The sequence below is a fragment of the Amblyomma maculatum genome, chromosome 10 (assembly GCF_055883805.1).
Source record: "Amblyomma maculatum isolate TAMU_Amacu chromosome 10, ASM5588380v1, whole genome shotgun sequence".
Lineage (NCBI taxonomy): Eukaryota > Metazoa > Arthropoda > Arachnida > Ixodida > Ixodidae > Amblyomma > Amblyomma maculatum.
In genome coordinates, this window is record NC_139353.1 from 111894430 (window position 1) to 111917145 (window position 22716).

General features: G+C 43.1%; 1 protein-coding gene across 1 annotated transcript in view; it reads left to right on the forward strand.

The window, feature by feature from the left end:
• The window catches only part of LOC146177249 (transient receptor potential cation channel subfamily M member-like 2), a 63269-nt gene extending 40942 nt beyond the window's left edge, over positions 1-22327 (forward strand). Inside the window, exons 21-30 of the mRNA XM_084581502.1 lie at positions 2455-2638; positions 6565-6707; positions 9157-9299; positions 10164-10386; positions 10953-11108; positions 14395-14481; positions 15718-15811; positions 17639-17737; positions 18619-18798; positions 22215-22327. Coding sequence (XP_084437628.1) covers positions 2455-2638; positions 6565-6707; positions 9157-9299; positions 10164-10386; positions 10953-11108; positions 14395-14481; positions 15718-15811; positions 17639-17737; positions 18619-18798; positions 22215-22325 — 1420 coding nt within the window. The 3' untranslated portion in view covers positions 22326-22327. The remainder of the gene's footprint in view (positions 1-2454; positions 2639-6564; positions 6708-9156; positions 9300-10163; positions 10387-10952; positions 11109-14394; positions 14482-15717; positions 15812-17638; positions 17738-18618; positions 18799-22214) is intronic.
• Positions 22328-22716: the final 389 nt, after the last annotated feature.

Genomic DNA, 22716 nt, shown 5'->3' on the forward strand with positions numbered 1-22716 from the left:
TGGGGACAGTCGTTGGTGAAGGAGAGAAGATGCGCTTATGGAAGAGAGGGCCCTACTCGTTCTCTTCACATTACACAGTGAGCGCTTACAGCGTTGTGCACACACGTGCACTACAGCATAAGTTTCTAAATTATAACATTTACCATTGCTCAATCAATCAGCTCTTGGAATGAATGGTGCGTGCCCGCCGGGATCAAGATTTTTCTCGCTTCAATGACAGCAGAGTATATTTGGTGAGGACCACGAAATACGACGAAACGAAATACACATTTGCTTTTAATTGCTTACGAATGTTGTTTACGAATGTTACAAAAGTTGTTTACGAAATTACAGAGATTGTGCTCATTGTTTAGGTGAATTCTACTCTAAACCCACAATTTCGTAAGATCAGTGTGTTACCAACTGAAGTCTACACACTTCTCTTGTCGAAGGTTTTACTTTCCAAGTTTTTCTAACAGCTTTGCATTTTCTCAAAAGCACCATTTATACTACACGTCAAATTTTCTCGGCAGTGCCCGGAAGCCTACGGAGCTGAAACGCATAAGTTCTTTGCGCAGCTGAATATAGAAATTAGTAGATCTGCCTTAAAACAAACCCTAAATGATAAAGCTTTTTTTATTTTCAGCTCACTTTTAACACAAATTGCTAAAGTGTTAGAGCTTGGCAGTGAAGTGCGTTTTTCTTTCCCGCGGTTCATGGTTCCTCGAGACGCTCACCACTCTGAAAACACAATCGCGTCTTCTCTTTCGAAACCATACATCCTTTCGCCAAAGGATGTCCATGTGCGATTGAAAACCCCATGGCAGTCAGAGCAGGCGAAAGAGATGGTATGCTGGCATAAGGAGTAATCAGCTTCCATCTTCCATCATTCCATCTCAATCCGTATGCCGCAGAGTTAGTGAGCACATCAGAGTGAGTAAGCGTGCTGTCTCCCGTATGGTTTGTAATCTCCCAAGCCCAGTAGTTTGAAGTCATCATCTGGGCTTGTGTTAACAAAAAAAAAAAAAAAAAAACTATATAGATTGGAAGGCGTGGCTTCATTGATATGACCCCGTTGCTCTCGATGCTATGAGGCGCTTTTCTGTGGCCGCGGAAACAAAACGGAAACTGTAATGAAAACAATTCAGTCCGTAGAGGCCGACCGTCCGAGCTACGTGGCGGAGGAAGACATTTGTAGATGTTCTACATTCGTAGCTTTACTCTCACTGCCAAGAAAAGGTATCGAAGAATATAGATCCAATCAGAACCCGCTTATATAGAACGTTGCAGAATCAATGTCCTGATCAAGATGGCACAAACGTTGCTTTGCATGACGCATATTTTGGATGATTGAGTAGGCCGCGGGAGGGAAAGGAGCTTGTTGACGCCAAACAAAGGAAAGGATAGAGATTAGCACAATCAATTTTTTTTTATTTCCGATATTTGGTGAAAATATTTTAACAGTGTAATGAGTTCAAGGCTTCAACATACAGGACTCTAAAGTTGAAGAAGAAAAAAAGAACGAATTCCGCCGGTGGCAGCCGAATCCACAATTTAAATTTTCGGTTCGCAGAGCACCGGTGACATCTCACTATATTTTGCTCTACTGACAAATGATTTTGCAAGCATCAAAAGATGACGCTATCAACGTTTGAATAATAACCCGTTTAAAAGAAAATATCTCCTTACGCTTCACATTCTATTACTGTTGGCTTCTTTTCTAGATGCATTAAAATTGTAATAGAAAGTATTTCCCAGTTCCCCTAACGGAAGGTTCTGTCAGTTAATTAAGCAAGGCCATCTCTGCAAATATAATGCACGCTTTTTTCCTTAGCCAGGATTATCGCGCGTTTTTTATAACTTCATTTATAAGATCATGCATTTGACAAAGAAACAGCAGGTCAAACGGACAATTTTCGAACAGGTTTATATCCCCCAAAATAAGAAACATAATTTTGGGACGGTTGCTTGGCGTCCTCATGACGCACTAAACACGTACAGAGCATGCATTAAAGGAAGCGGCAGCGTTTTACCGAACAGGCTGCTTTTCTCGTTCGATGGGACTAAGGCTTGCTCGCAATCTTCCTGTTAACATTAAAGGTAGTTCTGACAGGTGCGGTTCGCTTCATTGGGAATTCCTGAAAGTGTCTATGGCTCGGTCATAATTTTCTTATCTACTTCTTTATTTTTCTTTGCACATGATTTTCCGGCAGTTTTTCTACAACCTTTATTTACGAGTGCTCATAGGTCAACACTCATGGTCAGTCCCATTTGTGTGTTGTTGTAGTTCCATGTTGAGTGTTTTGGCATGCAAACGATTTCAGAGGGCCTACGTTTATGCATTGGCCAGCTCTTTAAAACTTGTGACTGCCATTAACTAGAGTACAGTACCGAAAATGTATACTTTATATCACTTGGGTTTCTCGTGCAACCGGTCAATTCTCTGCGGGTGCGTCCTGCATGCCGTTTCTGCAGTAACACGGCGGCGGAAGTCACTCCTGAATCTGACGTCATCTGGAAGTTCCAGCGGTACGAGCTTGTCATGGACTTTGCCATGCGACGCTGCCTACCTCCCCCTCTGAATGCAATCGCCTACGTGTGGTTCATTGTGGCCGCTGGCTTAAAAGTGTGCTGGCGAGCTTTGAAGAGGAAGAAACGTGTACGTGAATGCTTCATCAGCTTACAGACGTTTTCTTTGGCGGTCATTGCGTTTAGGCATATCCGATATTAGATAAATGTATTCTTTTAGTAGAAATCCTTCTGTGCTTAGACACATTTTCAATAGTGTCCATTTAGGTGCTCTAGTTAATTAAAGATTGACAATAATGCTATGTTAGAACGTAGCACTAAAACGGGCGTAATCTGGCCGTATAAGTGCAACAATCAAGGATAAATTGCATGCTTTATGCTTCCAATAAAACCTAACCTTCTCTCCTCTGCTGACTCGAGAAGTAAGGTGACATCTCACTGTCTTTTAATCCGAAGCATATCTTGTCTCATTAGCGTCCGGAGAGCATGTCAACAGTTTGTGTCAGCAGAGTGTGACCGCTCAAATTACAAATCATTACCAAGAAAAATCATTTCCACCAGCTGGAGTTGGACTAACATCATTCGTTGTGCCGCTATACACTATACGTCGACTTCCTATTAACGTATATAATCAAGAACGCTTGAGAGTGTTGATGGAAAGAAAAAATAACTAGAAAGACAGACTAAAAAGGAAAATATATTTAAAAAACGAATGCGCATCTAGTCTCGCAACAGCAGCAACAATACTCAGGCTTTCACATTTGTCAAGTGCAGGCTCTGCGGAGCTTTAGGTTTTTGAATGTACATAAGCCGTACAACCTCCGCGTTAATTATACGTCACCAGCGTGAATATGGGAAGGCCGGATCACCACATTCGTTCCTAGCAGCGAACGTCGCGACAGGGATCGGCAATAAAGTGTCAGCAAATGGACTTGTGCTCATGAGCTTGGGTAAACTGGCGAGGGGACACCATGTGGCTCGACTCAGATCTAAGCTCGCAGCTTCATTCGCTGGCCCTTTATCGCCAATCAGCAGTTGTGAATAGGCTGCTGGGGTGCACTTGCCTTTCGAATTTGTCGGTGGTTATGGCTCTACCCACCCTGTGTTCATGGAATGCTTGACGCGCCTCGGGCCAGCGACAAAACAAGCTATCCCTTACGCGGCAATCCGGCTTGCAATTTATGGTTTGAAGAAAGGTGCACCACAAAGTAAATTCTCCCTTCTCCCTCTTTGCACAAGTCTGTGCGAACAGCGTATCGCATACAAAAGGAAACGAAATAAAATCGTTCTAATAATACTGCAGCTGTTACTTTCAAGTTGAATGCTTGATAGGAAAAAATTTGCCCAAGGATTTAAAGTATAGTTAGCCGAATGAGCGAGCAAAAACATGTGTTTAGCTTTGTCGCCTAATCGTTTTGCTTTGTGTTGGGAACTTGATGAAGAAGACGACGTGCGATGCACAGCTGGGAAAATGGCAGTATAAGCCACGCAGGGTGTTCCGTTGCAGTAATAGCTGCGAGGTCCCTGCTCGATCCCACGATATTTCCTGGGTTCGAATCAACTCCGCTCTGACGACGTTTTTTGTTCCGTTTATCTGTTACAATGCAGAAAAGGTCAGTTAAAGATCAAGCGAGGTACCGCATCGGTGAGCGTGTTAGACCTAGCGAAGTAGTGCGTTCGCCCTAAAACTAATCTACCCTTTTAATTAGTTCAGTTTATAGTTTGACGTCTGAAACCAAATTAAGGTATGAGACAGGCAGTAGTGGAAGACGTGCACTTAAAACGCACAGCACACGGGCGCATACGTTTGGCCTCCATCGTAAAGCGGCCGCCGCGGCCGGTATTCATTCCCGCATCTTTGGGCACTGTAGACGAGCACCCTAAGCACTGCATCTCCGCGGCGGGGCTCTGCCTTTTTAATATGGCGAAACGTATATGTTTTCTTCCATCCAAGTTGCTCTTTTTCTCTTCCCCATCTCGCTCTGCACTGGCTGAGTAAAGCTATATGTGGCGATGTGTTTCTCAGGAAAACACAGGGTTTAGATCATTAAGCAACCCTACAGAGTGCATCATTTCAGTTTTTGGACCTAAACAAGCCTGGTTGCATACTTGAACTCTCTTCTCGCTGAGAAGCGACATCAATAATTGACAGATATATCTTACCCTCTTCAAGGTTCAAGTGACTACTTCACACGCACTACATGCAACTAAATATACTTGGTTAATCTGAGTGAAAAATTATTTCTCTGCTCCTGGAGTATATATACTTGTCTGATCGCTGGGATCCGCTCAATAAACTGTCGAAGATGGGCTGTTATGGTAAACTGACCACTGGCATACTTATACGTCATTTTCTGCAAGTTATAGTGCGTGAAAGCTTACTTTTGGTACAAATATCCTCTTTGTCATGGTAATGCAGTGCCTTATCAACAGTCTAATTGAAATTCCTCCTAAACACTTCTTCGAAATGATCTGAGCACCAAACATGCCAGTGGTCAGTATTGAGAAAGTACTGCGATATATTTCACAATCGTCATTCACACCCACGAAGGAGAGAATGACTTTGGTGGCATGGAATATATATAAAAAAACAATTTCACGTGCTTGCTCAGTCTAATGCGCAGTTCGCAATATCACCGAATCTCACAGTAGCATTAAAAATGTTTCTAGAAAAGCCGAAATCGACGTTGTAGACATTGTGAGCTAAAAATAAAGAGTGTGCTTCTCCAAGGTGGTAGTTGATCAATATGTGCCCAGGCGAGGCTTGGTCAGCGGGTTGTGTGACATTAAGAGACCACAGAACATGGGAGAGGGGGCAGCTCTTTTAAGCTGTTTGACTCAAGTCAAACCTGGGCTATGTAGGCATGTCAGCACGGATCGGTTAAAGTGAGGATTTGTCAGGTGGTTATTCATATAATTCCGTTGGTCACGAGTATACGCTAATAAGCATATGATATTAGAAGGTACAAATTAACTGATGTTGATTTTGAGGAAGGCGCTAAAGTGACGAGGACAAAGAAGGAACACGGAAACAACAGCACATGCGTTGTTTTCGTGTTACTTCTTTGTCCTCGTCCCTTTCGCGTCCTCCTTAATATCAACATCAGCTATGAACCAGTTAGCCGAAGCCAAAGTACTTCTTGAGCACGAATTAAGTGAGATCAGTTTTAAAGTTAGCTGAACAATGGATGTAGGCGAACGAGCATCCCCAAAAGGGAGCCGCAGATAGAAGCCAATAACGCACACATGCCATGCATGGCCCCCACATTTCGCAGTGGGTTCGAGCGATGGCGTTTCTCCGCTTTGGCTTCCAGGTTATTGAAATTATGTTGTAGAGCATCCGAAACGGCTTCATTTTACATCGGGCAGGCTATTTAAAATAAGCGTCCATATTTTTATCGAATCCACCAAAATGTGTTTTGTGGTGCCGACTATGATGTTTACGCTTTCAAGCCAGTAGCACAGTTTCCGAACAACGTGTTCAATACAAATGCCTTTTCTCTCCTACCAAAAGAATGTCTTAGAAAGCTTTATTCCGAATTTTCGGAAATACGTCTTTAATTTGGATGCTCAAATGTGAGAAAGCAGGCTGGCATGCTGTTCAGTATTACATTGTGTATCTGAACAGCGTCTCTGTGAGAAATTGCGCGAAATATGTAAATGTCATCTCGCAATATGACTGCAGCAGGACCATGTTTTTCCCTGTGGTATTCTGAATAATGTGCTATTGTGGGCAGACATCGACAACGCCTTACAATTCCAATGATTTGCCGCATCCTATACGTTTCGAGGAGGGCGGGCTATGTATACACCGTCTGTCGCATTCCTGCTAAGAATTAGTCCTAGAAAGTTTCTATGTTTGAATTCTAGGTGCCGTGCTCTTCAGAAATGTTTCTAAAACGGTAACCATGCGGTGCTCAAAAGTGCGCTCCGCCTTATTGAAAAATAATTCCAAGCTGTGCTTTGCATTCCCGCCATATCATATACCTTTGACGGTCGTTGTTTTTGTATTGTTTCCGCGTAAAACGCTTGTCCATGTTGTTTTTGCAGCATCAGACGGTGCACTTTATGGCGAAAGACAGCAGCAAAGGACAGAAGCTATCCGAGAGAGACTACCACTACTGGAGGCAGAAGGCGCTTGAGTACAGCACCAGTCTGGACTCGGGCAGCGAGAATGTTGGCCAGAAGATGTCCGACAAGTACGACTCTGTCTCGGCTCTCGAGGATATTTATCATGGGATTTACTTTGGCAATTATATATCGATAATTGTTAACGCAATAGCCGGAACATAAGTGTTTAGAAATAGCCTTCTTTGAAGTCAGTCTTTTACACCCAGCCATAGACACCTCCAGGAAGTTGAGTTCAGCACTATGATTAACTTGAATAGCAGCTTGGGCATGTTGGTTATGCATCTTGTGCTCCCGTCCACGTTCCGCGCTGTTACCTCAAGATGATTAACTTGTATAACCCATGCAGTACGACGCCGCTCACATCTCTCCGGAAATGGTATCAAAGTCAAAGTGTCCTTCCGCTCGGCCAGCGACAGCCGTGCTAGCTTGTCGTGATCTGCCTAATGTGATTGTCGGGTCATTGCAAGTGCTTTTGTAGAGCCCTCTAGGAGCCTGTAACGAGAATATTACATTTACGCTTGTGAGTGGTCACTTTTCAGGAATTTGTAAGCTTCGACTACGCATAACGCAAATACAGAGAAAATTGATTGATTTGTAGGATTGATTGCGTTATGATTGTCACATTTCATGAAAATGGGTAGCGCGTATTTTGTGCATTGCCATGGTTAGTGTTACGTATAAGTCAACTCTTTTTAATAGCAGGATTAGTATTGCCGTGCTTTTTGTACTACCCGTCCTTTGTCATAATAGTCTCTTATTAGCGACGCATTTCGGTTCTTCTACTGAAATTTCCCTGTTTCCAATTCTCAATTATGTATACCTTTTTACCAACCGTTTTATTACCTGTTCGTTGAAAAAGGGCAATAAATAACATGTCAATGAAATTAAATGTGGATTGTGATTTTTGCCTGTGGGAGCCTGCTTGATGGGAGTGGGGAGGAGGAGTCTAAGGCACCCTTTCTTTTGTTCATTCCTGATGCTACCACATGTCATATTATCGGCGTGCCCATGTCGAAGGAAGCTAGACAGCTTGAATATGGGCATGCGTGATGGCTAACCTCTCAAAGCTGTATATAACAAAAAGGGTAACATAACAATAAGCGGGCTCCAGGAAATCTTCGACATGGTAGGGTCTTTTACTTGCACTGATGTACCGCATAGGAAATAGGGATTTTTCATTTCGCCTCCATCTAAATGTGGCTGTCATAGCCTGGTTTGGAGCGCTTATCCACTTAAAAGAGCTGAGCATATGAGCGCAATAGATACTAAGCCACCGCGTCATTTTTAGAAGGCCTTGTATTGATATAACCATAATGAAATAAAACAGCGCAAGCAACGGGACGAAACACGAAGGAAGGGAGACAAAGACACAGGCGCTGACTAACAACAGTTGTTAGTCAGCGCCTGTGTCTTTTTCTCCCTTCCTTCGAGTTTCGTCCCGTTGCTTGCGCTGTTTTATTTCATTATGAAGTGCCAACTAGCCCGGCATCTTGCACTTCTGATATAACCAACTAGAAATAAACTTGCGTTGTAACGGCAAATGAGGCTCAAGTAAAAGCGGATGCGGACCGGGGAAAGCGACAGCCTTGATGTCATTTTTTTTTTTTCATAAATAGAACAGTTCGTTATGTACCTCTCACGGTACCAGTTTTTAATAATTGGCTTCAATGATAGTCTCTGGGACAGCATGGAATAAGTACGGTAAGTCTGCAGTCATAATCGTGACCGAATAGTTATCTCCAGCCCACAGTATTGTTGCTCCTAAGATTCCCCCGTAGTTACAATCATGCATCGGCAAAGCCGTCCGTGCTGGAAGGCGGAACTACAGCTTATAAGCAAAATAGAGAGAGAGAATAAATTTTATTAAGACAAAGTAATTACGCGAGTGATTCACCCAGGTCTGAGGAACCACTGGCGAATACTGCCTTCCAGGCCTGCTCATAGCTGTGTTCCTGTAATCTGTACCCCTTATGTTGCTAGGCCCAGTTTCAAACCTTGTCGAGAATGCCGGAAATCTCTCCGCAGACCGGACATGCAGTTTTCGGGGCTTTGCGCGTGCCAAATCTTAGTGTCGGGCTGGGTGCGGAGTGCGGGCTGCTATGTTTCCTCATATAGGTCTTTGGGGGGGGGGGGACTGCTTATTTCTTACGCCTTAGTCAGTGGTAGTCTGTGATCTCGCCGTATGCTAGAGGAGACAAAGGTTCGGAGTTGCACGGTGACGGGGCTCTGAATATATGACCTGCAGCTATCCTCTAAGCCGCCTTATTGCCACATTTGCCTTCGAGGGTTGAGATCCGTAGAATGCTACGACAGGAGTGTCCATCATGTGTGCAAACAAACTGATTTCTCATGATGTGGGCGGCCGCTTTGCAGTTTTACCTATCAAGAGGCGCCTCTGCGAGTCGCTCATGATCGCCTTCGTATGGTCGGTGGTGAGAGAGGGCTTGATGGGAAAACTATGCTGGGTACATTTGCAGGTACTATTTGGGTGATCCCAAATATTTTCTTTTTTTACAGCCTAACCTTGATGCTGGAAGATGTGGACTACCAGCGCACCGTACTGGACCAGCTTCGAGGCCAAGTTGAGGAAGTGCAGCGGAAATTGTCTCTATCCTTGATATATCTGGAGACGCTGAAGCAGGCGTGCTCGTCGAAAGGAGGTGAGAATTGTTCTTTTGGCTGATGATCATACACGTTTTACGCTCAAATTCATGGTTGGCCAGGATACAAAGCGCGTTTTTTTTTTTATTGTAAACACAAGATTGCAATTCTTGCCAAGAGCAAACAAAATGAACAGCCGATGGGAGCCTCAAACGGACGATTTTCGTGGTGGACAGATTGGATAGTAGACTGAGACTGTGTAGCGGGCGACTCCACACCCATGTGCGCGATAAGTTGCTTTCTTTGTGGATCGAATGAATACGTAAATTTCTAAACAAAACCGTTATGAAATCGGAATCCTAATTCGGGTGGTCTTCCTTACTTCAATCCCAACATTTGTTAATATCTGTATGTTCTGTGGAAATTGGAGCTGCGATTTCGGTTGTTACAAAATTATATACGAGCCAGGGACAAAAACAATAATAAGGTTCAAATTGCGAAGGATAACGTATCTGGAAGGAGTAATCATTTTTGGCTTTTTAAGTAAAGTGCACTCGAACAACTCTAAGCAAACTGTAAAATGAAGACATTGATCACAGCCTCAGGGACTGCCGACAGCAAGCTTTAACGACACTTAAATTTACTCTTTACGAAGTATATGGTGGTAGTCTATTCTCGGATATTTATAGTATCTAAGCAGGCTGTAGTGCCTGGCCAGCCAGATTTGTACAGTTAGTATACTTGATCGCTTTATTTCAACATTGCCGTCCTGTCCCACTCATTTGCCCCTTGTACTGGAATGTTTTGAGCTGCACTTCTTGGGGGTTGTCTTCTAATACTGATGCGTCAAGACGTCAGTATCACCTGATCAAGTCTGATATCGAATCGCCCCCGCTAAGAGCCTTTACAAACTCCTCTTGCAGATCCCATGTCCATGGGGACATCCATGCAGCAGCAGCAGACGACCCTACATTACATCTCGCGGCAGTCTCCCTACCCGGGAACTAAGATACAACGCTTCCCCGTTCCGGACAAGTTTGTTCCCTGGGAGGTCATGTGGCTCGATTACGACCCGGTGGCTTACACGAGGCCTCGTACGCAGTTCCCGGGCCCGCTGCAGGTCTATGTGGACGAAGACATCCTCTTGTGAGAGCTGCTTATCATGTTCGTCAAGCATAATGCCAACTAATGCGGTTGGCCACTATCGGGAGACAACTGCGAATATTCGGTTTTAACATAACCCTGAGGATTATACTGCTGAAAGCCACTCACGACTCACCACGATAATCAGGGCAAAATGCAATCTCTTAAAAATTGTAGTATTTAGGACGCATATTCTTTTCACAATGTTCCAGACTAAAAAACTCGCTAATTTTAAAGATAAAGATAAAGATAAAAGATAAATAAAAGAGAATTTTAAAGGCTCTAGAACTTATTTCCTGTCGTTGGAGGTGACGTAGTTCCTGTCCTTGTGCGACTGTTGATTAGCCATTGTACATTGTCGTGAAATGTTCCTTGAAAAGCCCCAAGGAAGCGTCTAATTTACTGAGCATTGAAATATAGTGACATATTCTGCGAAAGCAGATTACGTTCGGATTTTCCAAATATTTTCACTGTTCATGCCGGATTGACATCTGACAGATTATAAAGCTTAAAGTCTCGTTGGTTGCAATAAACACTTGTAAAGCGTTATTTCTCTTTGCGTTATGTAGGATCACCACGAACGAGAACGCGAAGAGTCTGCCGACACTGAAATGGAACTGCCTGTCTACGTCCCCTGGCGGCGTTAGCATAGACCGAAGGTCATGGATTGAGGATCCTGATGGCACCAACATTATCTACATCTTGGAGAACGAGGGAGTTCCGAGGTGACTATTTCCCTTTCATTCGGCATTATTAATGTAGTGCTTACATTAAAAAGACCATAAGTTCAAATTCTGCAATATATTGTATGTACCTCATTCGACTTTATACCCTATACCTGAAATCCATCGTTTTATTATTTAAACATATTTTGTTCAATAGATGACAGTGAATTGTCTTCTCCTTTTTAGCGAACAGCTTAATCATGGAATAATTTTTTATCATCGCCGTACCTGGACGTTGTTTAGTATGCTAAGCAGCTTGCATGCATATCGTCGACGGCGGTAGAGCGAAAAGCGTCACATTTCTGCCTTTTTCTTTTTTTTCTTTTAATTTGGATTCCCTAAACATAGTACACGAAATTACCAACTCGGTGATTCTCCTCTTTTGGGACCCTGACCTTAAGAATCTAGAGGGAGTGTAAATAGCCGGGTTTACGCGGTACTATTACAGCATACACTTTGAACCAAGTTAATCACTGATTTTGAAGCTGGGGTGCTCCTCAGTTAAGGCGTTGTGCTACTTCATCAAAGGACCCTGGCTAAATCCCGCCCCGGATTTTACGCCACATATTGTGCTGCCTACCGAGGCCTCCTCTGTAGGAAGGGACCACTGGGCCGGCGCGGACAAAATAATTGCATTAAATCATTTATTTTATTTATAAAAGTAAATATAAATAAAAGACAAATGAATTCTAAAGCCAGCTGAAATTCATGTCTTTTAGTTTTCAAGAATGAACACGAATATATAGCAGATAGCTTCACTTTGTTTCTCATGTGCATACGATAAAGACAAAAACAGTGACACAAGCTATCGCCTGGTCGTGCGTGACGATTTCACTCGGCCACCGAATATGCAGGCAAAGCAGATCGCGCGACCGTCACTGATCACTCTCGTCACGTTTCTTGCCGGATAAATTTGTCGGGTTACAATACGCGTTCTTCGGTTGGCCTGGTGTCGCTCGTGGACCTGCGGTACGCAGATAACCGACATCACCGACGTATGACGTCAGTCCAATATGTGCTGCGAAGCGACGTCACCGCTGACCAGCAGAAAGCCGTCCGCCTGGCGGCTGAGGCCGCGAATAACCAGAGTATATTCGCCAGTCCTTAGTCGCGGAGGTTCCAGCCCCCGTTCCTCAGGCCTGCGTGCCAGGAGCGGGGAGCCAGGGCCTCCTAAATCGGTGGAAATTAAAGTTTTAATCAATCAATCGTCGGTGTCGCACCAGTCCAGTGGGCCTCTTTTACGTGGGCCTTATTCATGGCAACTAAAACTTGCGTTAGTTCTAATAGTAGTCAGTGAATTCAGCACGGCGACTTCCTTTTGTTTTGTCTTACTCTCTCTGAATCGTCTTTTTCCGCCACCGTAGCTCAGACGCCTGAGAATGAAAGATTCCGCGGTTTGCGCAACCTTTATTCTAATATTTTCAATAAAACCTCTTCACAATGGTGACCTCACAGCCCGAAATCAAGGTGTGGATGTAGCTGCGGTTTTAAGCCTTTGTGACGCTGAACAAGCATTTAAGTGTTACTTTCTTCTGGGTGGAATATATCACTCCTGTTTTTTTTTCTTAATATACGTAGCGTCTATTATAGGGAACTCAAACTTTGAGAATATAATCAGGTTTCTTTATACAGAGGTAAAGTATGAAATTGCGATACGTCGAAGCATAACGCATGACATTTTAGAAAACATCTCTAGCTCGCAAAAAAAAAAAGGAATACGAGAAGACGATGTGTCGGCGGAAGCCGTACAGGTTCTCATACCTTATAAGGTGAGCCTAGTAATCAAATGCGTTTTATTTTAAAGTTTAAGATTAAAAATGATAGTTTTTCTCACCGCTGCTCTGTTTGGAAAAACGCAGTTAAAATCGAAATCTGTCTTCATATATTATTGAAGGTGGCATTTTCCAGCACTGAATGCTACGTATATAAGTATCGCCGATGTGGCGCCTGTGACAGTTGCTGCTCAGAGGTACAGAAATCACCTTGCCACTCTCTAGAAAAAGCAATACACCTTCAGAGGGCAGATATTTGTCCAACAGAACTGTTAGAGAAGTCCGAATCGAACTGCGTCGAATTTGCTTCTTGAAACTGGGTATTTGTCTTGGGGAATTACAATGAATGTGCTGTTCACAAATGTATTTTATATTGCATGGTATGCCATGTTTGGAAGCTCTAAAGCAACACAGACGAAGAGAGAACAAAAAAAGGGTAGTGAGAATTCGCAACAAGCGCAACACGTTGGAGGTAACGCTCTTACTGGTCGTTTTATTCTAGTAGGGCAGTAGTAAGGTTTGCTGTGTTGGGCTTCTCTCCAAATTGATTCATGGACTCTGTGACGCAGTGTGTCGGTGATAAATCGCAAATGGGAGTGGTAAACAGTAGCGAGGGAAATATTATGACGTAGATGTCATTTTTTGAAACATCTAAAGTCTAGTTAGTAGATTTTGTGCTGATTACAACAGACATAGGCTGTAAGTATTCATTAGTAACTGTTGTATTGACTCAAGTTTACCTTCGAGGCATCATAGTGATATATGAAAGCATTATAAATATAGTTCGAAAGGCAGTTGTATTCACTGTGTAATGTTCGCTAGGTGGAGGCTCATATTCTCCTGTGTTGTTTTCACCCTTATTGAAGCACCGAAAACGCTTTCTCTGATATATGCATGCTTCAAGCCGCCTTCGCTTATTATCTCATTATGCGTGATACGCCGACTTCGGCACCTGAATGACCTTGTCATTGCGGAGCGGAACGATAGGATATAACGACCCGAAGCCAACTCAGGCTTTGATGGACAACGAAGTGGATTGCTCGAATAACGTCGAGCACCTGGACTTCTCGAATGTACAGTGACATCCTACGCGCGCGGGCGCTATGCATTTCGCCTCAACAGATATGCGGCGTTTTCGTTTTTAAGCTTGTACGTGCACATGTAGTTCGATACAAAGAAGGAACATTGACAGCGTCAGTGGATTTCGAAGCCCTTGATCACTGGCACTTATCCTTTCCACTTCTTCGCCACGCTGACCGGTTCGGGTGCCGTGGAGAAGATGCTCATGGCAACGGGAAACACATGGAACACAGCTTTAGGAATCGTCACAATTGCAAAACAGGATTTGGTTGTTACTGACGTAGGATCTTGATATTTTAGGATTTTTCTAGCAGTTACATGCACTACAAAAGCAGCGTCTGCCCTACATTGCGGTCGCCACCCCTTGTCTCCTCGGTTTCAGCCCCAAATGCTTTAGCCCCGAAGCCTTATACATGCCGTTTTATTCTTTCCAGAAATCCTGCTGGACGAACTGGCTTGAAAGGAAAAGGTGCCCTTCCACGTTGGGGGCCGAACCATTACGTGTTGTTCATCATCAGCAGGTAGTGTTCACTTCCTCTATTTGGTCAATAGCATGACCGATGTGTCCACAAAACAAGACTCTTCTCTGTCCTCCAGGTAGCAACACTTTTTTTTTCTCGCACTAGGGAGAATACGAACCATATGGCTTATATCTGCCTCCTACAATCATTTAATTTATGGATTATAGCGCATGTGTTAAGATAATTTAACCTGAGCGTAGTCCCCTTCATTACATCATTGAGGAATAGATAGTTGCTTTGCTTAGGGTAACACGTAAAGAACACACGGTGAAATCTTATAACGTTAAAAATGTGGAGAAAATACTTAACTGCAAAGGACGAGCAGAAAGACAAACACCTGTTTTACATAGCTTGTGACTCACCTATGATTTCATATAAGCGGATATAAGCAATATAAGGGAAGGAGCAATATTTAAATGTCAGTGTGCATGATTGAATTTGGGCACCATCGTATTCAGCATTATAAGATATCATGAGATTGTAAAAAGAAACTGACGTACTGGCTGTATAGACGATCATATCTTAATGGACACTGCGACTACCACTCCACCACTCATTGCACTTTGCCGAATAATTTGAAGCTCATTTCTTTGTCTAGGATGGTCAAATATTTTTCTGTGGAATCGCCAGAAATATTGGTATAGTAAGAAATATGAAAATTTATCACTCTTGACAATCTTTCCAGGTAATATAGGAATGTGCGGGCAAGCCAACACAATATTTATTTGACCTTACGAATAGATTTCATGGTTTCAATAGTGGTGTTCTTCTAAGAGAACGGTCGCACCAACCTTAAGTCACGACATGCAATTCCATCTCAGCTGTGAAATGAGCAGGACCAGACCAAGTTGCCAGCTTTTCGGATCTCGGCTTGCAACTATACCCACCAAGGGAAACTTATTTTCTAGCGGCTGGTGTCCCATTTTGCGTGGTAGCTCTGCAGAACACTTGATTAAACAACGGCCCTGGGATTTCTTTAGGGAAAAGAAAAATGCTCTTACGCTTAAGGGCCAATGAGAATGCTAGCAGAATCAGGCTATCAGGATGCCTAAAACAATTGATTAGTTGGTCCGTTAGTAGCAAAGTGCGCGTACACTAGCCCATAAGAGGAGCTGCATACTGGAGCCGGTGGCATTGTCGCGTCATACCCTTAATGGCGCAGCTTAAGTGTCTGAATTTTTGAATGAAGCCAGACTATTCTAGCTAAAGCTGCTCTCTTTTTTTTTTTTTTTTCAGGTACCAAAAGTCCCGATCGGCGTTATCGCAAGGAAGAGGGCTTGAGATCGCCCTGATGAGGATATTTCGAACGGATCAGTTTGTGCTGCCTGGGGTGAGTATTGCACAGGCCTCTAGTAATCAAATGGAGATCGTAGCGTGTTGTGCCCGCATGAGGCCATCGGTATCCCGGGGCACCGAGTAAACAGATGGAGTATGTGATGATGTGAATAGAAATAAAATACAGTGGGCATTTGCAAGCAGTAGCAGAACAGTAAGTAGAAGTAGAAAAAAGAGGAAGAAGGAACTGTGTCCAAGTTGCCGGGTTCTCTTCTTTCTTTGGGCTCGACCGCACTGAGTTATTCCTGAGAAGTTGTAGTCAAGACCCCAACGGCACCAAAGCATACCTTCGTTCCAAGGTCCATAACTTTGCATCTACCAGCAACACTATACCGGCTTCGGCGGTACGCAACCAGAGGCGAATGGCGCTGGCCCTCCACTGACCTGAGAGCACGCAAGGATCCTGGGCCCATATACCTCTATCACATTGTGGAATGCCTTCGCATAGCTGCTCCCAATTTGCTGTGCACAGTATTTTCAGAGGACGTTTCTATAATGCAACATGAATGATATGCTCATGAACTACATCTTACGTCGGCCTTTTATTGCAGCCACTTATCATTTCGATTTGCCATTGCCGGACAGATTGATAAACGTTCTGAGGCTTGCCCGCGAATGTGATGGTTTGCAGTGACAACACCGCTTTTATTACCTTATTATCAACCTCTTAGTATTCCTTTCTTTTGATGAACTATGGGCACTCTGTTCAGCTCTTTAGACTATTTCTAGCGCTGTTCGCAACATTGCTCAAATGTTGTGCATTATGAAGCTTCTGTGCGTTTGCTCCATTGAGCTTCCGGACTATACTCACGAGAGAATCCCGAGTTCAGCGATAGTATTGACTTACAGACAATCAATATTTTATCTGGACTAATGAACATCAATCATTTGCCTTCCGATTGCGCGCTCCGCTCAAAGTCATCTTTATATAGAGAGAGGCTACGTCGCTTTCGTATTTTCCTATTGATATGTGCAAATTGAAAGTCAACTAGCGGCTGCTAACAGGTGCAACCCCCTTATGTCTTCTTATTTCTTTCTTGCCATGTGGGTCCTCCTAGCCGAGGTTCATGGAAAACGAATGCACTGCATTACAACAAACATCATCCCATTCTGCAGCTCTGTTTTAGCTATACGAGTAGACGAAAAAGCTCATTCGTCACGTTTGCGCCATTTATTGGGCTCGAGAGCGAATTCCGTCCACTTTAACTACACTCCGAATATTTTATAGCACGTCTAGGCTCGCTTTAGAGGCTTCTGTACAATACTTCTATGTTATAGACTACCATTGAGAGGCACAATTCACAAGATTTCAATGAACGCGTTGTTTATGAATCTGCCAGCAGCTACTTTCGCCTATGTCTATGGCAGCCGATATTGATCGGATTACAATGTACAAACTAAGTTGCATTTACTAATATCCAGCAGTCAGTACCGTTAAGTATTGTATACGCCAAAACTCATAACACTGCGGTGTTCATTTTACAGCTTAAAATAGAAAAAGAAGCAATTTTTACACATTTTATTGATTCCAGATTATTTTTACTTTTGAATAAAGTAATTAAATCTAAAATCTAAATCCTATCCGCCATTTGTTGGCAATAAACGGCAGCGGCGAAAGAATTTGTAAATGTCTGGGCTTCATTAGGCAAAAGGGGGACTGTTTTAAAGTGTGTTACCGGAGACGATTTTCTGCTATGCACATTTTTTTTTTCTGGTGGCAGAGTATCCTGTGCTGCACTTTCCATGAAATATGTTTACAGATGGCTTACGTATGGTAATTTCTTAGTCCAAGTATGTGCGTCATGAGCGGTTTACATTGCAGGATTTTGTACCTGGGGAGCAGAAGTACGATGATGTGATGCGGGTTTGCTTCAAGATCCTTGAAGGTGCGCCGATTAAAACAGAAAACCAGGTCAAAGCGGTAAGTGACCTAGGTTAATCAGATTTTCGCGCAATAAAATTTTACGACGAAAAAGGTAATTGCATTCTAAGCACATATCTGCGTTCAGTATACCTAAATAATTGGAAGAATTTAGCAAACAACGTCACGAGAGCCCAAAAGTAAATCGCGATCTCTTATTTAAGCACAACTGGAAACGCTGCGACAGCAAAGCATGCCTCGAAAAACAATAGTTTTCACTCCCTTTGCGGAGTCTCGTTAGTGAATTAGTGACTGAGTGTTTTCAAAGTGCATGTGCATCACATGCACTCTGCTACACGATTGATCACTGATTCCTTAATTCGCGAATCCATTCCCTCACAAGTACGTAATAGCATATAGCTGTAAACTATCACGTCTTTTTGCGAATAAAAAATTGCAGGGTTTCAACGTGGTTACGTCTAGCTTGACATCGAAGCCCGATTAGGCGCTGCGTGCTTGGGGATAATCAGCGACGCTCGGAATAAGTGAAACTGTTAGAACTCGCGAGGTAGTACTAATCGCTACTTATATCTTCCAAAAATCCTCAGTCTAAGAGGCTGAATCTCGCATTTGACGCCGGTTTCTTTCGCAACCTGATGGCGAGCTTGACTCAGTGTTTCGCGAGCTCAGCGTCGCCACCTGATGGGATAAACAAACATACAGTAAAACTCTATGCTTATATGCCAATTTGCCAGACCACTCTCTGTGATAATGGAAGTGTTCCAGTGCGGGAAAATTTGATTTGCCAGTGAGCGGAAGTTCGTCACACATTTTTTGCACAATAGCCTTTGGTCTTGCAAACATGAAATGCAATAGTCTTTTTTTTTAGCCACTTTTTTGAGCCCTACCATATTTACCAGATGCGTCTCTTTTCGCTGCAGTTTTTCTCCGAGTGTCTCCAGGAGCAGACCGACGCGTCGGACCCAAGCCAGGCGGTTGACTGCTCGATAGCACGGCGCGGTTACATGGACGACCCAATGAACACAGATAACTGCTGGCGCGAAGTTGAGCTTTGGAAGGTTCACTACGGCGGCAAAGAATGTCTGGGTGAAAAGTTTCAGGTATGGCGCTGAACGCTCCATCTATACTCTGGGCTACTTGTATTTATCTCTATTATGTAATGACGCTTGAAAAAAGAATGGCTAACATTATTTTTTGCCGCATTCGAATATTCGGAACAATTCAAGCCGTAAATGCAATGGTCTGTGTCGGGATCCATTTGTGGAGTCTTCCTTTCAATCATTCAATTTCAACCCATTCGTTTCAGTGAGAGATATAATAAAAAGACAATAACACAATTTGAAATCTGTTAAGCAAAATATTTTCCATTTTGCGCAATCTTTTTGCTTTAATGCCCTAAAAAAATATTTTTTTGGGTGCATGAGTTATGGTGGTTCATTATGAATAAGTCTGATATAATCAGTTTACTTCCTTATGATTACAACAGAAAGTGCGAATGCGCAATGCAGGAAAAATTTCAGTCGGGAACTAAGTAAGCCTAGTGGTCAGCATGCTTTGCTTATACACTCCAAGGTTAGCTACCTAAAGATATCCAGCTCCCATTTCGTTTGCCGATCCTCAGCCAAGCAACTATAAGTTACCGTTAAAACTAGTGTGTGCACTACACACTTCGTCAAGGTTGCCCTAATGAGCGCAGATGTGTGTCTGCTCGGCTGTGGAATCTGGTATCTCACTCTTGGGTTTCACATAAGAGACTTTACTGGCTATGCGGGGCGCGATGCACATTGCAAGTGTGAGTCATCTAGTTGCAAAAACTGAATAATTCAATTCATGTCGCTAAACATTTCACCCAGGAACAGTTAGCAGACGAAACGTGTGCGCCCGCAACTAATGAAAGACTATAACGCCGCTAACTACCGACTAGCCAGATCATTCAACCACAACTCTACTGGAGCCTCCCCCCCTCCTATCCCCCCAATGCATTAACGTAGTAAAGGGGGTCCGAATAACCCACTGAGTATGTTGAACATCGAAGGCGGCTGTATATTTTTATATGAGCGGCCAGGCATTAAACACATTCTTTAGAAATTGCTCAGCTCACATGTTCCCAAAGTACACTGCCTTTCCTTTATCAACTATAAACACCTCGTGTTTGCGTCATCTTTATTTATATAAATGAAACTTTATACACTCGCCGACAAGGACGACCTTTCAACATTCGCCTATACTATCGCTGAATGGTTGTAACTTGTTGATTCAGTTTCATCGACCAATGACCATCCCATTTATGTGCTGTCTATATTCGGGGAAAGCTTTCAGTGTCTATGCAGCCAAGGCTACTGGGCCACTGGCGGGCATTTTCCTAGAAATCTTGCGACAACGACTAGTTCAGTTATATGTGGCCTTAGTTAGTTTTGGTTATAGGTTTATCGTTAAGTTGAAGTATTTGTTTTCGAGCCACCACCTGCACAGAACCGCTTTCCTCTACAGCAGTAAATGCCTGTGGGAACATAAAACTCTCTACTGGTCCATGACCCACGCGAAGTAATGTATTTACATAGCTTAAACAAGCGCATTGCTAAGACAAACAAGGTCGTAAGAACACGCTGCAGAGGCAGCTCGCGTATGCTTCAAGGGGTTCCCGACAGGCAGCAGAACCATTGCACTACGCACGGCATTTTGTAAATACTAACGCCACACTCTTTGTTGTGTTTTATGATCATAATGTAAGAGTAACGTGAATAATTCTCTAATGATGTAGCAATCTAGAGCACAATTCCTGAAGTTTTAGGAGGGAATATATATTCCGCTACGCAGCAAGATGTGCTTGTCGACTCTCTAGCTTTGCTCTGAGATCTGTTTCTGAGTTGGATCACGTCAAGCATGCCAAAAACTGCAGTATAACTGCCGATATATCGTTTTTTGTCATTAAAGCTCTTGAAGCAGGTTAGCTTATGTGTTTTGTTAGAACGTGATCTCCACACCCCATGGCTACAATTTCGGAAATCGGCTGCCTACCTTATTGCTTTGACCCTTAAATCCGGTAGGGGTAAAATGGACTACCGCTCTGTAAAGTCGCCTAAGCCAGGTGTGTTGTGTGTATATATCATCATCATTCATTGTCCCTGGGCTGGGCATTACATAAGAAGGGGGGGGGGGGGTTAACGAGTAAAGTAAGTGGTCATATGACTATAGTGTGAAATGAACAGCACAGTTAGAGTTGAGGGCAGGCAGACAAGATCGTTACTAATTAGTGACAAGGTAATTAAGTTATAGTTAAACGTTAATAAGCATCTAAAATATTATTTTATGGCGAACGCTGTGATACATCGTTGAGTAGTTGCTTATGAAGGAATGTATAATCTGGTAGTAATTAGGAATGATTGTTCAGTGCAATTAATTCTGCGGACAAAATATAGTGCAGTATTATTAGACCGCTGTATTGAGATCAACAATAACCTCATTGTTACGCACTTGATAAAAGACATTAAGAACGCAGTTTATTTACATTCAAGCATTGTACATACTACAGTAAATAGTTGGACAGCTACTGTCAAGAACAATGTTGTTACACCATTGCTTGGTCACTGCCAAACTGTGCAGATCGGAGCTTGCACCGGATAAAGTTGGTTTGACCATGTTGAACCTTACTAATATTTTTCATTAAACATGTCACGAACTGCTCTGCAAGTCCGCACCTCATGCGGCTTATACACGTTGTACACGTTACAGCATCTTAAAGCGGACAAAATCTAAACAGACACAGTTTCAACGAAAAAATTCAAGTCTGTTTGTGTTAGAAAAAAAGGAAAAACAAAAAAGGAAACACTGAACGCACAAATAAAAGATAATAATGATGTTTATTTACACCAAATGTGTACACGGAATGAGGGAGCACAGCAGAAAAAGTTGTCAAAATGACAACTTCACAAGGCCGCATGCCTCTTCAAGTTGAAAAAGTACAAAGGGTATATTGAAAAATTTAACTGGTTATAATTTAAATTTTTATCGCGCACTTTTGAATATTTCCTCGTCTAACGTTGGCGCACGTTGACGACTTACTGCGCACTGTCGTTCGTGTTGTCCCGTGATCGCACTCAATTGCACCAAACATATTCTCTGCGCACTAGGCCCATTCAAAACAAAGCATGACAAACAAAGGTAAACACGGATGGCACAGCCCCATGCACCGCGGCGCCAACTCGCCTGTCGTGGATGCGCTCTGCAGCAGGGGTTGTCGGGCTGCATGCTGGGTGATGCAAGACAAGACGCACGCCCTGGATGATCCGCTTGTGGTTCTATGTCCCCAAGGCCTCCGCCAAACCGTAAATTTAAGACGTAATAACTTAACCACCAACATTTGCTCAGCGTTCGCAGGCGATCATCACCGGGTGATTTAAGTGTGCTAATGTGTAGAGCGTCATTTTCTATTTATACTTTTTACCGTGACCAGCGCTTTGCTAAAAATAAAATAATCGTGTAAAATGCTTCATGGCTGCATATTTCTTCTTTCCAGCCGAACCTTGTGTGGCGCCTTGTAACTGATGACCTCTTCCTGAAGTTGCCCTCCGGACACAGCAACCTGTTCAACGAAGTCTGGAATTTTCAGGGAACGTTAGGAGTGTAGCCAGGGACGAGTAAGAAAGATCTTTTTTTTTTTTTCTGGAAAATTTGTGCATCTCAAGATAAACATTTGCAAACAGGACACTACACTTTCGTGTAGATTATACACGAATTTACGCTATTGCCAGCGCCATCAAAGGAGATATGGGGACTGCGTTGGTTGCCAGAGTTTAACATGGTTGCTAATTAAGAGAAAGTTACGTCCGGCAGAAGTTCATCAAAAAATGCGTGGTATGTCCCTCACGCTGCATGCAGCAAATCTTAGGTGAACAATGTGTTCAAACTGTGTATTTTTCTTGTGATCTCGGGAAATACTTTAATCTTGCACAATGTGGAACTAAGGAACATAAACGAAGCAGTTATCTAGAATAGCTAGCTGGATAACATGCCAACTT